The sequence below is a fragment of the Mustelus asterias genome, chromosome 12 (assembly GCF_964213995.1).
Source record: "Mustelus asterias chromosome 12, sMusAst1.hap1.1, whole genome shotgun sequence".
In the NCBI taxonomy this organism is placed as follows: Eukaryota; Metazoa; Chordata; class Chondrichthyes; order Carcharhiniformes; family Triakidae; genus Mustelus; species Mustelus asterias.
The window spans coordinates 102,972,568-102,988,950 of record NC_135812.1 but is presented as its reverse complement, the minus strand read 5'-3'; the positions used below and the strand labels follow the sequence as shown (position 1 = coordinate 102,988,950).

At 42.5% G+C, this 16,383-nt stretch overlaps 1 protein-coding gene across 5 annotated transcripts in view; it reads left to right on the top strand.

Annotated features, from left to right (window-relative positions):
* Nucleotides 1–16,383, top strand: part of polg2 (polymerase (DNA directed), gamma 2, accessory subunit) — a 69,781-nt gene that overhangs the window by 46,696 nt on the left and 6,702 nt on the right. For 3 of the 5 annotated variants that reach the window (XM_078225774.1, XM_078225771.1, XM_078225770.1), the window contains 2 exons: nt 1,169–1,269; nt 10,967–12,904. In XM_078225774.1, coding sequence (XP_078081900.1) covers nt 1,169–1,269; nt 10,967–11,123 — 258 coding nt within the window. In that variant the 3' untranslated portion in view covers nt 11,124–12,904. Of the gene's footprint in view, nt 1–1,168; nt 1,270–10,966; nt 12,905–16,383 lie in introns of those variants that run through there. The other 2 variants (XM_078225773.1, XM_078225772.1) reach the window with 2 other exon arrangements.

Genomic DNA, 16,383 nt, shown 5'->3' with positions numbered 1-16,383 from the left:
GGCCAATGAAGGCAAGCATGCTGTATGCCTTCTTGACTACCTTCTCCACCTGCATTGCCGCTTTCAGTGACCTTTGTACCTGTACACCCAGATTCCTTTGCCTATCAATACTCTTAAGGGTTCTGCCATTTACTATATATTTCCTATTTCTATTGGACCTTCCAAAATGCATTACCTCACATTTGTCCGGATTAAACTCCATCTGCCACCTCACCGCCCAAGTCTCCAACTGATCTATATCCTGCTGTATCCTCTGATGGTCCTCATCGCTATCCGCAAATCCACCAACCTTTGTGTCATCCGCACACTTACTATTCAATCCAGTTACATTTTCCTCCAAATCATTTTTATATATATATTACAAACAGCACTGATCCCTGAGGAACACCACTTGCCACAGCCCTCCATTCAGAAACGCACCCTTCCACTACTACCCTCTGTCTTCTATGATCAAGCCAGTTCTGTACCCACGTAGCCAGCTCACCTCTGATCCCATGTGACTTCACCTTCTGCACCAGCCTGCCATGAGGGACCTTGTCAAAGGCCTTACTGAAGACCATGTAGACAACATCCACTGCCCTACCCTCATCAATCATCTTCGTCACTTCCTCGAAAAACCCGATCAAGTTAGTGAGACACAACCTCCCCTTCACAAAACCATGTTGTCTCTCACTAATACGTCCACTGATTTCCAAATGGGAATAAATCCTGTCTTGAAGAATCCTCTCCAATAATTTCCCTACTACTGATGTAAGGCTCACTGGCCTGTAATTAGCTAATGGGTAAGCAGTCCTGTGGTGGATTTCTATTATGTTTAGTACAAAGATTTAAAACGTGATCTCATCTTAAATGGTTGTATGCTGATGAATCTAAACAGCTGCTGTCCACATCCAGTCTTAAACTTTATTAAATAAAATATAAATTTGCTGTAAACACACATGAAATTTCAAGAGGATGGTTACCATTTTGGGCAGTTTTTTGTCATACCAGAAGGGCAGGTCCGTTACAGGATTGACTGAAAGAAAGAGGGTAAGGGAGAACAGCCATTGTCCCATCTCTAGTAATCTGCTGTTTTCAGATTCTGACTTACCCATGTATTTACAGTATTTTTTGTGTTTATTTTAAGATGTTCAGTTTTTCTAGTTTGCCATTTCCTCCTTTTTCTTAGGTATGTGAGGGGCTATTCCGTGAGATGTTAGAGAAAAAAATCTCAGTGTGGCCTGGCTACCTGGAAACCATGCACATATCATTGGAGCAGCTAATCATGAAGTAAGAAACAATTGTTTCCCATTACAATTGAATGGATAGCTTTGAGTTATTTAACGTAGTTTAATTTTTATTTGTTCATGGGGACTGAGTATCGTTGGCAAGAACAGTATTTGTTGTCCTTTCCCAATATCATTTGAGAAGGTGGTGGTTAGGCCAATTAGCCTAACCTCAGTTGTTGGCAAAATTCTAGAATCCATCGTTAAGGATGAGATTTCTAAATTCTTGGAAGTGCAGGGTCGGATTAGGACAAGTCAGCATGGATTTAGTAAGGGGAGGTCGTGCCTAACAAACCTGTTAGAGTTCTTTGAAGAGATAACAAATAGGTTAGACCAAGGAGAGCCAATGGATGTTATCTATCTTGACTTCCAAAAGGCCTTTGACAAGGTGCCTCACGGGAGACTGCTGAGTAAAATAAGGGCCCATGGTATTCGAGGCAAGGTACTAACATGGATTGACGATTGGCTGTCAGACAGAAGGCAGAGAGTTGGGATAAAAGGTTCTTTCTCAGAATGGCAACCGGTGACAAGTGGTGTCCCGCAGGGTTCAGTGTTGGGGCCACAGCTGTTCTCTTTATATATTAACGATCTAGATGACGGGACTGGGAGCATTCTGGCCAAGTTTGCCGATGATACAAAGATAGGTGGAGGGGCAGGTAGTATTGAGGAGGTGGGGAGGCTGCAGAAAGATTTAGACAATTTAGGAGAGTGGTCCAAGAAGTGGCTGATGAAATTCAACGTGGGCAAGTGCGAGGTCGTACACTTTGGAAAAAAGAATAGAGGCATGGACTATTTTCTAAACGGTGACAAAATTCATAATGCTAAAGTGCAAAGGGACTTGGGAGTCCTAGTCCAGGATTCTCTAAAGGTAAACTTGCAGGTTGAGTCCGTAATTAAGAAGGCAAATGTAATGTTGTCATTTATCTCAAGAGGCTTGGAATACAAAAGCAGGGATGTACTTCTGAGGCTTTATAAAGCACTGGTTAGGCCCCATTTGGAGTACTGTGAGCAATTTTGGGCCCCACACCTCAGGAAGGACATACTGGCACTGGAGCGGGTCCAGCGGAGATTCACACGGATGATCCCAGGAATGGTAGGCCTGACATACGATGAACGTCTGAGGATCGTGGGATTGTATTCGTTGGAGTTTAGGAGGTTGAGGGGAGATCTGATAGAAACTTTCAAGATAATGAACGGCTTAGATAGGATGGACGTAGGGAAGTTGTTTCCATTAACAGGGGAGAATAGGACGCGGGGGCACAGCCTTAGAATAAAAGGGAGTCACTTTAGAACAGAGATGAGGAGAAATTTCTTCAGCCAGAGAGTGGTGGGTCTGTGGAATTCATTGCCACAGAGGGCTGTGGAGGCCGAGACGTTGAGCGTCTTCAAGACAGAAATTGATAAATTCTTGATTTCTCGAGGAATTAAGGGCTATGGGGAGAGAGCGGGTAAATGGAGTTGAAATCAACCATGATTGAATGGTGGAGTGGACTCGATGGGTCGAATGGCCTTACTTCCGCTCCTATGTCTTATGGTCTTATGGTGAGCTGTCTCCTTGAACCCCTGCAATCTATTTGGTGTAAGTACACCATAGAGTCATAGACGTTTACAGCATGGAAACAGACCCTTCGGCCCAACTTGTCCATGTCGCCCTTTTTTAAAAAATCCCTTAAGCTAATCCCAATTGCCTGCATTTGGCCCATATCCCTCTATACCCATCGTACCCATGTAACTATCTAAATGTTTTTTAAAAGATAAAATTGTACCCGCCACTACTATTACCTCTGGCAGCTTATTCCAGACACTCACCACCCTCCGTGTGAAAAAAATTGCCCCTCTGGACACTTTTGTATCTCTCCCTCTCACCTTAAACCTATGACCTCTAGTTTTAGACTCCCCTACCTTTGGGAAAAGATATTGACTATCTACCTTGTCTATGCCCCTCATTACTTTATAGACCTCTATACGGTCACCCCTCTACGCTCCAGAGAAAAAAAGTCCCAGTCTATTCTGCCTCTCCTTATAACTCAATCCCTCAAGTCCCGGTAGCATCCTAGTAAATCTTTTCTGCACTCTCTATTTTAATAATATCCTTTCTATAATAGGGTGACCAGAATTGCTCACAGTATTCCAAGTGTGGCCTTACCAATGTCGTGTCCAACTTTAACAAGACGTCCCAACTCCTGTATTCAATGTTCTGGCCAATGAAACCAAGCATGCTGAATGCCTTCTTCACCACTCTGTCCACCTGTGACTCCACTTTCAAGGAGCTATGAACATGTACCCCTAGATCTCTTTGTTCACCATCATACTGTTAGAAAACGGAAACTGTGAAGGAATGTTAATATTCCAAGTCATGATGCATTGTGACTTGTAGGTGATACTGCTTTTGTGTCTTCTGTCATTGACTTTGGTGACAGAAGTTGGGGGTTTGGAAGGTGTCGTCGAGGAAGCCTTGGCAAGTTACTGCAGTGCATCGTGTAGATGATGCACACTTCTGCTGTTGATGGAGGAAGTGAATGCTCAATGTGGTGGATGGGGGACTGATCTAGTGGACTGTTTTGTCTTGGATGCTGTTGAGCTTCCTGAATGTTGGTGCTGCATTCAGCCAAGCAAGTATTGAATTTTCAACCATACCCTTGACTTAGCCTTGCAAATGGTGAACAGACTTTGTAAAGTGAAAGCGAGCTACTTGCTATGGAATGAAGTGTTTCAGTATCTGAGGATTTACAAATAGTGCTGAACACTGTGCAATCATCAGCACAGGCTTTATGAAACAGCTGAAGAACATTTGGCCTAAGATTCTAACAAAGAACAAAGAAAATTACAGCACAGGAACAGGCCCTTTGGCCCTCCAAGCCTGCACCGACCATGCTGCCCGACTTAACTAAAACCCCCTACCCATCCGGGGACCATATCCCTCTATTCCCATCCTATTCATGTACTTGTCAAAACGCCCCTTAAAAGTCACTATCGTATCCGCTTCCACTACCTCCCTGGGCAACAAGTTCCAGGCACTCACCACTCTCAGTGTAAAAAAATTCTGCCTCGTACATCTCCTTTAAACCTTGCCCCCCGCACCTTAACTCTATGCCCCCGAGTAATTGACTCTTCCATCCTGGGAAAAAGTTTCTGACTATCCACTCTGTCCATGCCTCTCATAATCTTGTAGACTTCTATCAGATCTCCCCTCAACCTCCGTCGCTCCAGTGAGAACAAACCAAGTTTCTCCAACCTCTCCTCATAGCTAATGCCCTCCATACCAGGCAACATCCTGGTAAATCTTTTCTGTACCCTCTCCAAAGCTTCCACATCCGTCTGGTAGTGTGGCAACCAGAATTGAACACTATATTACAAGTACGGTCTAACTAAGGTTCTATAAAGCTGCAACATGACTTGCCAATTTTTAAACTCAATACCCCGGCCGATGAAGGCAAGCATGCCGTATACCTTCTTGACTACCTTCTCCACCTGCATTGCCACTTTCAGTGACCTGTGTACCTGTGCACCCAGATTTCTTTGCCTATCAATACTCTTAAGGGTTCTGCCATTAGGGGTGGGATTTTCTGGGCACGCTCACCCCAAGACCGGAAAATCTCGCCCAAGGTCAACGTTCCTTTGTATGGTCCGTCGCCCGTCCGCTACGACTCCCATGGTGGTGGGACAGGAAAGTTCCACTCCAAGAGTCTCAAATAGCTGCCTTTGTTCATAGCTGGCTGATACACCATCTCCAGTGCTGGAGCTCTGCAATAGAAATGTAAAGAGGCTTTGTGCCATCCCAGGAAGGGACATAAGTGTCCGTTTTTTTAAAGATAACAAGACTCTGCTGGTTGTCTGAAGGTTAGGAATTCCTCTGATGAGTTATGGTTAGTCAGGGTAAAGCCTTGCCCGTTTTTAAAATTGATAATTTTATAGAGTAGCCCAGTTGACTGGGATAGGGATGTACATATATTTTTCTTCCTGATGCACCGAGGACACTAGGCACACAGGAAACGGGAATATTTATACAAGTAGGAAGTTTGAAGACATTTAAGAGCAGAACTGTGTATGCTGTATTCTGCTTACATGCCAAGCTGAAACTGAGACTGGATCACATTGCCCCTCCGACAGAACTAAACCAGGGATCCACTGCCCCAACCAGCTCCCTACCGCAAACTCACCATAAGTAGGACTTAGTAAGGTGCAGGCAAAATGTGTTGGATTAAAAATAGCAGTCGGGTGTAATAGTTTGCTGGATTCATGTGTAGGTGCAGAGCCTGTACTCAATCAAACTGACAGCAGAAACAGTATGAAGAATGGGGGATGCTTCAATAGGATCCACACTGAGTGTACATTCATCTAAAAAAAAAATCTCCAGCACATCCTATTTCTCAATGAGGTCTATAATTAGAATGACGTATGATAGATGAAGTGGATTCAGTGGATGGTTTGATCTTCCATCAGCAGAAATCAAGTCTCCACAGATAACACTCCTGAGAAACTTCTGCAGCAATGTCCTGGGACTGAGGCAGTTAGCCTCCAACAACTGTAACCATCTTCATTTTAAAGTTAAAGTTTATTTATTAGTCATAAGTAAGGCTTGCATTAACGCTGCAATGAAGTTACTGTGAAATTCTAGTTGTCACAGTCCGGCGCCTATTAATGCAGCTAACCAGAATGTCTTTCAGAATGTGGGAGGAAACCAGAGCACCCGGAGGAAACCCATGCAGACATGGGGAAAACGTGCAAACATCACACAGACAGTGAGCCAAGCCAGGAATCGAACCCAGGTCCCTGGTGCTGTGAAGCAGCAGTGCTAACCACTGTGCTACTGTGCCGCTCCAACTACATGCGACTCCAATCAGTGGCATGTTTTCCTTCTGATTCCAGTTTTACTAGGGCTCCCTGGTACTTTATAATGGCCACACTCTTCACCTGTGAAATTTAGCCCTTTTCTCCATGTTCGGATCAAAATAAGGTCAGAAGCCAAGTGACTCCCGTGGAAACCAAACTTAGCATTGTTTATTGCTGTGTTAAGTGCTGCTTGATAGTACTCTGTAACACCATCATCACTTTGCTGATAATTGAGTGTAGACTGATGAGACAGTAAATGGCCAGATTGCATTTGTCCTTTGTTTTATGAACAGGAGATACCTGTGCAATTTTTCATATTGTCTGGTAGATGCTGCAGATCGAATAGTGTTGTAGCTCTACCAGAACAGCTTAGTACTGGTTCTGGAGCATTAATCTTTGGTACTATGACCAGAATATTGTCAATGTCCTTCAGCTGTTGATCAATGGAATGAATCAAATTGGCTGAAGATTGGGAGGTGGCTGAAATCACCTAATCGGCACTTTTGGCTGGAGGTGGTTGCAAATTCTTTAACCATGTCTTTTGCAGTGACATGCTGGGCTCCCCATCATTGGGGAAGGGTAGTTGATAATTCTACGTGTAATTGATTTGTAATATTTAAACATCTTGGTGTATATTTGGTTTTTAAAAATAAGATGTGTTAAATCAAGTAATTTATTATGCTCACTTGTGTGAACCCCAAACCTTCCATTTAAACAAAAAAGTTATACTGGTCTATTTTGTCAATGAACAAAAGTAACAGTCACTAGGTTCAAATAATCCATCACAAATTGGTTTTCTCTTGCAATCCTCCGCTCACTCCAAACACAAATTTAAAATAATCAGCAAAGTAGGAAAAAAATCTAATGGGCCAGATCTTGAGAAAGATAATGGTGTCTCAGTGATACACTGAATCTTTGAATTTACTGTCAATCTGTTGATTAAGAGTTAAACTATAGTTGCGATTCTGCACAAATGGCATCTTTATGCTTGGCCTCCCTGTTATTTTTTTAAGAACTTAATCCGTGAAATTTGCCATATAAAGTTCAAGTATGGAATTGACAGGGCAAGTATCAATCGTACCCAAGCAGTACGGTGGCACACTAGTTAGCACTACTGCCTCTCAGCACCAGGGACCTGGCTTCGGTCACTGTCTGTGCGGAGTCTGCATGTTCTCCCTGTGTCTGTGTGGGTTTCCTCCGGGTGCTCCGGTTTCCTCCCACAGTCCAAAAGACGCGCTGGTTAGGTGCAATGGCCGTGCTAAATTCTTCTTCAGTGTACCCAAACAGGCGCTGAAGTGTGGCGACTAGGGAATTTTCACAGTAACTTCATTGCAATGTTAATGTAAGCCTACTTGTGACCCTAATAAATAAACTTTAAGCTTTTGGGACCCAGAAATTGAACATTGGAAATGGTTCCACCTTATTCTGGTTAGAAATTGCGTTGAGACTGAAGTAATAAGGAGATGTATAATTTTTTAAAAGTTTAAATAAATTTAAAAACCAAATTTAAAAACTAATTAAATGAGATGGAGGGTCAGGTGATGTGTTGTTCATGCATGATGTGGGAGCTGGTGGACCCCATTGTGGTTCTCCGTGAGCACGTCTGTAGTAACTGTGGGTTGCTTGAGAACTCTGGCTCAGAGTGGATGAGCTGGATTCTGAGCTACGGACGCTGCGACACATCAGGGAGGGGGAGAGATACCTGGACACTGTGTTCCAGGAGGCAGTCACACCCCTTGAATTTGGCCAGTGGTCAGGGACAGGAGGGTGTGGCTGCAAGTGAGGCAGGTAGAGGGATCCAGGAGGTAGGGTTGTAGGAGTCTTAGTCCCTGAACTTGTCCAACAGGTTCGAGATTCTTGCTCCCTGTGTGGACAGGGAAGATGAGCAAACTGACCATGGCACCGTGGTACAGGGAGCCATTCAAGTGGGGGGAGAGAAAGAAATGTAGTCGTAATTGGGGACAGTATAGTTAGGGGCATTGACACTGTTCTCTGTGACCAGGATCGAGAATCCCAAAGGCTGTGTTGCCTGTCTGGTGCTCAGTTTTGGGATATCTCATCTGGGCTGCAGAGGAACTTGGAGTGGGAGGGTAAATATCCAGTTGTTGTGGTCCATGTAGCTATCATCGACATAGGTAGAACAGGAACAGAGGTTCTGCTAAGGGAGTATGAATAGCTAAGAGCTAAATTAAAATGCAGAACCAAAAAGGTAATAATTGCTGGATTACTACCTAAGCCATGAGCTAATTGGCACAGGGTCAATAAGATTGAGGTAAATGTGTGGCTCAAAGATTTGTGGAGGAGGAATGGGTTTGAATTCATGGGACATTGGCATCAGTATTGGGGAAGAGGGGACCTGTTTCGATGGGACGGTCTTCATTTGAATCGTGCTGGGACCAGAGTCCTGGCGAATCGTATAACTAGGGCTGTAGATAGGGCTTTAAACTAAGTTGGGACCAGAGTCCTAGTGAATCGTATAACTAGGGCTGTAGATAGGGCTTTAAAAGGTGGCAGGAATCTAACCTCGGGCAGAGCAAAAAAGGTGACATGTATGAGAAGAGAGGTGGTCAACGGAGGACTGAGGATATTGTACCTAATACGTTCAGTACACAGGACAAGGTAAATAAGCTTGTTGCGCACATTGAAATTGGCCAGTACGATGTTGTGGGCATCACAGAGACATGGCTGCAAGCGTATCAGAGTTGGGATCTAAATATCCAAGGCTATGTGTCCTATCGAAAGAACAGGCAGATGGGCAAAGGGGGCGCACTTGCATTGTTAGTAAGGAATGAAGTTAAATCGATAGCAAGAAGCGATATAGGATCAGAAGGCATAGAATCTGTGGTAGAGTTGAGAAATCGCAAAGGTAAAAAGACCCTAAAGGGAGTTATGTACAGGCCCCCTAGCAATAGTTTGGAAGGAGGAATGGAGGCATAGACTATTTTCTAAATAGGGAAATGCTTAGGAAATCAGAAACATAAAAGGACTTGGGAGTCCTTATTCAAGATTCTCTTAAGGTTAACGTGCAGGTTCAGTCGGCAGTTAGGAAGGCAAATACAATGTTAGCATTCCTGTCAAGAGGGCTAGAATACAAGAGCAGTGATGTACTTCTGAGGCCGTATAAGGCTCTCGTCAGACCCCATTTGGAGTATTGTAAGCAGTTTTGGGCCCCGTATCGAAGGAAGGATGTGCTGGCCTTGGAAAAGGTCCAGAGGAGGTTCACAAGGATGATCCCTAGAATGAAGAGCTTGTCGTATGAGGAATGGTTGAGGACTCTGGGTCTGTACCCATCGGGGTTTAGAAGGATGAGGGGGGATCTTATTGAAACTTACAGGATACTGCGAGGCCTGGATAGAGTGGACATGGAGAGGATGTTTCCATTAGTAGGGAAAACTAGAACCAGAGGGTACAACCTCAGACTAAAGGGACAATCATTTAAAACAGATGAGGAGGAGGAATTTCTTCAGCTAGAGAGTGATGAATCTGTGGAACTCTTGCCCGAGAGGGCTGTGGAGGCCAGGTCATTGAGTGTCTTTAAGACAGAGATAGATAGGTTCTTGATTAATAAGAGGATCAGGGGTTATGGGAAAAAGGCAGGAGAATGCGGATGAGAAAAATATGATTGAATGGTGGAGTGGACTCGATGGGCCGAGTAGCCTAATTCTGCTCCTATGTCTTATGGTCTTATTCCTTCAAGAGGTAAAATCTTTTTGAAGATTATAAAAATGCCTTTTGTTTTCATTGTCTCTTTTTTTTGTCTTTTTCTCAATCCAATCTATCTTTTCCTCCTCGCTTGATTTGACTTCAATTCATACACTCTTACTCAGTCATTCCTTTTCTTCAATCCTTAAATTTAATTGGTCAAGGCAATACATTCGAATATACAATACAAGAGAATAAATGTTCTCTTTCGTAAAATATTTTTAAAAATTTCAAGCAATTTTACTGATGCCATGGGAAGTCCATTAATAGTATTTCCCTTGCATCCTTGCTGCTCCAGTGGCAATTCTAAGTAATACCATAGAATGGCTCCATTGTGAATAGCATGTCTTTTTGCACTGGCCCATTTAGTCATTATGGTGCTGGCAGGCCCCTCAAACATATTGACACTTCAAATTTCCCAGCCTGAAGCATAGTTCTGTCAGATTGGTCAATTCTGTAGATCTTGGACAGTCTGAAATTACACTCTCTTCCATTATTTACACTGCCAAATTATTTGAACTATCAGAACTGTTTAGCAGTGATGAAAATAGACGATGTCTACAATTAGCAATAAAACTTGTCATTTTGAAGAAGAATAAATATTTTTACTAAAGCAATGCTTTGAACCAAAGAATACTCTTGGACTTTTCTTTCCGTTCAATTTAGCACTCGGGCACAACAATAATTTTTTAAAAATCATTTGTAAGAGGTATTTTATCACAGTGGTATTTTTAAAAAGATTCACTAAACTGGAGAAAAAAAAATTGAAGATGGGATGGTGGGCAATTGCACTGCTAAACGGTTTTTTGAAAGTATTCTCCTAAAACCTGATAGTTTTTCAACTTTGGCCATCACTACTTTCTCTTATTCACTGTCTCAGGGTTGTTCTGTAAAGGAATAATTGAATCATACCACTCAGGAGAAAAAATGTGTAATTTGTGACTGATTAAATTACCACATCACTCAGGAGAAAGTTATTCACAAAAGTTTAATAATCATAATATGAAGGGAAATTTCAGGCTCTAAATGAGAAGTAGCTCTTCCATTTTGTAACAGTGATTCATTCTTTGCATCTTTTAATATGTAAAATAAAAGCAAAATGTCAAGCAATATCCTTTGGAAGTGCTCACATACTGTTAAGTGCTACTTGATTTTCTCTTTTTCAGGTACGATGAGATGGGTGTGATCTTCACTATTGTCATCAGTGATAGCACACTAGAGAATGGCTTAGTACAGCTCAGGAACCGAGATACTGCTGTTAAAGAACTGGCTCACATTTCAGAAGTGAGAGACTTCCTCACCAAGTACATTCAGGAATCTTGAAAAGTAGTTATACATTTTCATTTGAGTGTGAATGTATGTAGAAAATGTGTACTCATTGTTAATGAGACTCATAATAACATTGATTCGCTAAACTGAAATCACTTCACTCAGTGTTGAGAGTGCAAATGACCTTTGGGGGTCCTAACTGCACTCATACTTAATGCTGGTAGTCTTTTCAGAGGCTGCTTTTTTTTTTACAAAAAAAATATATTTTGCCAATCAACTTGTGCTAGGTCCTGAGATGTGTTTTATTTATGTAGATTGACTCCAATCTTTTTAACCTTCCTGTGCAAATCAAGAGTAAATGTATGTCTCATTCCTTTGTACAGCACGATGCTTGTGTTCAGTGCACAATGGTGCAGTACATTGATATATAAATTAAATGTGCCAGCACTTTATCAGTAAATTCATATGTTAAATCTCAAACAAGCTATTGGATGATGACCATCATCCATGCACCAAAGAAAAGCCAGGCAGTGTGCCTTAATAACTACCGCCTGGTGGCTCTGACATCCATCATTATGAAGTGTTTCGAAAGGTTAGTCATGGCATGCATCAGCTCTGGTTTCCCCAGATTGCCTGGATCCTCTACAGTTCACCCATCGCCACAACAGGTCCACAGCAGATGTTATCTCCCTGGCCCTACACTCAACCCTGGAACACCTGGATAACAAGAACTCTTATGTCAGACTGCTATTTATTAACTACAGCTCAGCTTTCAACACCATTATCCCAACAAAACCCATCTCTAAACTCTGTGGCCTAGGGCTCAGCAACTCCCTCTGCGATTGAATCCTAGACTTCCTAACCCACAGACCGCAATCTGTAAGGATAGGCAACAACACCTCCTCTACGATCATCCTCAACACCAGAGCCCCACAAGGCTGTGTCCTCAGCCCCTTACTATGCTCCTAATACACATGACTGTGTGGCCAAATTCCGCTCCAACTACATTTTCATGTTTGTTGATAACATCACCATAGTGGGTTGGATCTCAAACATGACAAGACGGAGTACAGGAAAAAGATAGAGAATCTGGTGAAATGGTGCAACAACAATAATCTCTCCCTCAATGTCAGTAAAACGAAGGAGATATTCATTGATTTCAGAAAGTGTAGTGAAGGACATGCCTCTGTCTACATCAGTGGTGATGAAGTTGAAATGGTTGAGAGCTTCATATTTCTAGGTGTCCAGACCACCAACAATCTGTCTGGTCTCTCCATGCTGATGCTATAGTTAAGAAAGCCCACACTTCTACTTTCTCAGAAGGCTAAGGAAGTTAGACATGTCTGCTATGACTCTCTTGAATTTTTACAGATGCACCATAGAATGTATCCTTTCTGGATGTGTCACAGCTTGGTATGGCTCCTGCTCTGCCCAAGACCATAAGCTACAAAGGGTTGTGAACCCAGTCCATCGCACAAACCAGCCTCCTATCCATTGACTCCGTTACACTTCTCGCTGCCACAGAAAAGCAACCAGCATAATCAAGGACTCCACGCACCCCAGACATACTCTCTTCCACCACCTCCTGTAGGGGAATAAGATACAAAAGTTTGAGAGGACTTGAGAACAGCTTCTTTCCTGCTGCCATCAGACATGTGAATGGACTTACCATATATTAAGCCGATCTTCTCTACACCCTATCTGTGACTGCGACTTGTGCACCCTCTCCCGTTCTTCTCCCTTATGTACTCTCTGAATGGTATGTTTTGTCTGTATCGCACTCAAGAAACAATACTTTTCACTGTATCCCAATACATGTGACAATAAATCAAATCAAAATATGTCCGTTCTTAGCCTCTTGCGTTGTTCAAGTGAAGCCCAACGTAAATTGGAGGAGTAGCTCCTCATCTTCCAATTGGGCACTTTACAGACTTGTGGACGGAACATTGAGTTCAACAACTTCAGAGCACGAACTCTCGCCTCCACCTTCACTCCATTTCTATTTACTTTATTTCATTTCATCTTTTTCATCCATTTTTATTACTTTGTATTATTTTTATTTTTCCACTTTTAAAACCTCGCTTTCCATTTTGTTTTCCAACCCCCTCCCATCCCACTAAGACCAACTGTCACATTCCTCAGGTTATCCTTTGGCACTCTGCACCTTTGCTCTGCCACTTACACAGTCTGAGCTCTTAATGGACACTCTTAGCCACATTCTCAGCCTTTATCATCATCATTTGCATTCCCTTTGTCTTTTTGTCTATGCCATTCCTATCAATTACCCCCCCATCCCCCAACTTCCCTCCTCACTCTCATAGTATATATCTTATTCAATTTTCCTTGTCTTCAACTCTGATGAAGGGACTTTCTGACTTGAAACGTTAGCTCTATTCTCTCTCTTTCTCTCCACAGATGCTGTCAGACCTGCTGAGATTTTGCAGCATTTTCTGTTTTTGTTATGGGCAATAAATGTTGGCCTAGCCAGCAAAGCCCACATCCTATGAATGAATTTTTTTTAAAAAGCCTCTAACTTGCTCTTGTTGACACAGTACTTATCTGGCTAAGGGGAGGCAATGGTATTGTCACGGGACTAGTAATACAGAGACCCAGGTTCAAATCCCACCATGGCAAATGGTGAAATTTGAATTCAATAAAAATATGGAATTAAATGTCTAATGGTGACCATGAAACAATTGTTGATTTTGTTTTAAAAAAAACCCCATCTGGTTCACTAATGTCCTTTAGGCAAGGAAATTCGTCGCCCTTACCTGGCCTGGCCTACATGTGACTTCAGACCCACAACAATGTGGGACTTTTAAGTGCCCTCAGGGCCCAGCCAGTGATGCCCATGAATGAATAAGAAAAAAATACTGATCAATGGTTACCCATAAGATGTTGATGGTGGGAAATTTCAGATTTGATAATTCCATTGAATATCAAAACTCTGTTTTGCTAGAGGTGGCAATTAGCTGGCATTTGTGTGATGTGAATGTTATTTGCCACTTATCAGCCCTACCCAGAATTTGATGCCAGTGTTGTACCTGTGCAGGAAACAGCTTGGCTAGAGGTGTGGTTAGTTCTAGAGCAGAGATCTTCAGCACTACAGCCTGGGTGTTGTGGGGGCCTTTGCTATATCTAATGCACCCCAGCTGTTTTTTGATAACACATGGTGTGAGTCTAATTGGCTGAAGACTGACATCATTGATTATGTTAGTAGGAAGCTAGGTTGGACTATCCATTCAGCACTCCTGGTTGAAGATGGTAGCAAAAGTTTTGACCTTGTCTTTTGCCCTTGTGCTGGGTTACACCATCACTGAGGACAGGGATGTTCATGGGGCCTCCTCTTCTTTTCACTGATTTAATTGTCCTATTCACATCTTGATTCAGCAGGTCTGCAGAGCTTTATCTAAAATTGTTAAACTCTATTGAGTTTTGAAGGCTGTAAAGTGTCTAGTTGGAAAATGAGGTGCTGTTTCTCGAGCTTGCTTTAAGATTCTTTAGAACTTTGCAGGCAGTCATGAACGGTGCATTTAGAATGGCGGCAGATGGAGAATTAAAATGAGTCTACTGCAAGCTCGGGGTCCCCTTTGCAGACTGAATGGAGATATTCTACAAAATGAACACCGAATCTACATTTGGTCTCCCTAATGTAGGGGGGCCACTTTATGAGCAGTGAATACAGCATACCACATTGAAAGAAGTATGAGTAATTCACTGTTTCATCACCTAGACAGGAGTGTTTGGGGTTTTGTACAGTGAAAAGGGAAGACGTGAAATGTTCCATCTCCTGCAGTTGCATGGAGACGTGGCATGGGAAGTGGAGGAGGTGTTGGAGGTTCAATAATGTGAAATTATAACCTTGATGACCTATTTCATTTATTACTTTCCTTTGCTGATTTTTTCTTTCTTGTTTATTTTACCCACTGAATGTTTCCAACATTTTATGTTTTTATTTTGAATGTCCAGCATATGTAGTACCCTGCTTCTGGACGTAGCTTAAAAAAAACCTGAATATGCAAATTATGGCAGGTGTTCAAAGCTTTCATTTTAAATAGTTTTTACCTAAAAGTATAAAATATAGGTTTTTAAAACTATTATCATTGCATATTATCATTCAGGATGAGTTCCAATTTAGGTATTCTGAAGGGTGAGGGACTCATTAAAAAAAATAGAGCTCAGTACTCTCAGTTCAATGATCTTGATTGTGTTCTGAGGCATGTTTCCTGTTTTGAGCCGCTTCTGCTTTGTATAGGGTGATGACTCACTGATCGTCACAGCTTTGTTTCTAATTTAGATAAAACCTATTCATCTAAAACCACATATGCCAACACATGCACAAGCTGGTGACTTGAAAAAAAATTATTCCATTGAAATTTAACAAATTATTTCTGTTTTTAGAAAAGTCTATGGCATTTGTCCATTTTGATAATTAATCCCTAGCCATGAGCTGTTCTTTAAATCATTAGAGCCTGCCTAAAATGGCACTGCTGACAAGTGTGAGCACAGGGGAATTTGCATGGAGCCATTTAGCTTTCTGAAGACGAAGTTCTCTAGGTTTGAAAATTCTATTGTTTGGATCTGCTATAGAACATAGAACAGTACAGCACAGTACAGGCCCTTCGGCCCTCAATGTTGTGCCGAGCTTTGTCCGAAACCAAGATCAAGCTATCTCACTCCCTATCATTCTGGTGTGTTCCATGTGCCTATCCAATAACCGCTTGAAAGTTCCTAAAGTGTCCGACTCCACTATCACAGCAGGCAGTCCATTCCACACCCCAGCCACTCTGAGTAAAGAACCTACCTCGGACATCCCTCCTATATCTCCCACCATGAACTTTATAGTTATGCTCCCTAGTAACAGCTACATTCACCCGAGGAAATAGTCTCTGAACGTCCACTCTATCCCCCTCATCTTATAAACCTCTAAGTTGCCTCTCATCCTCCTCCGCTCTGAAGAGAAAAGCCCTAGCTCCCTCAATCTTTCCTCATAAGACCTACCCTCCAAACCAGGCAGCATCCTGGTAAATCACCTCTGCACTCTCCAATGATTCCACATCCTTCTTATAGTGAGGTGACCAGAACTGCACACAATATTCCAAATGTGGTCTCACCAAGGTCCTGTACAGTTTGCAACATAACCCCACGGCTCTTAAACTCAAACCCCCTGTTAATAAACACTAACACACTATAGGCCTTCTTCACGGATCTATCCACTTGAGTGGCAACCTTCAGAGATCTGTGGATATGAACCCCAAGATCTCCCTGTTCCTCCACATTCCTCGGAACCCTCGCCGTTGATCCTGTAATCCGC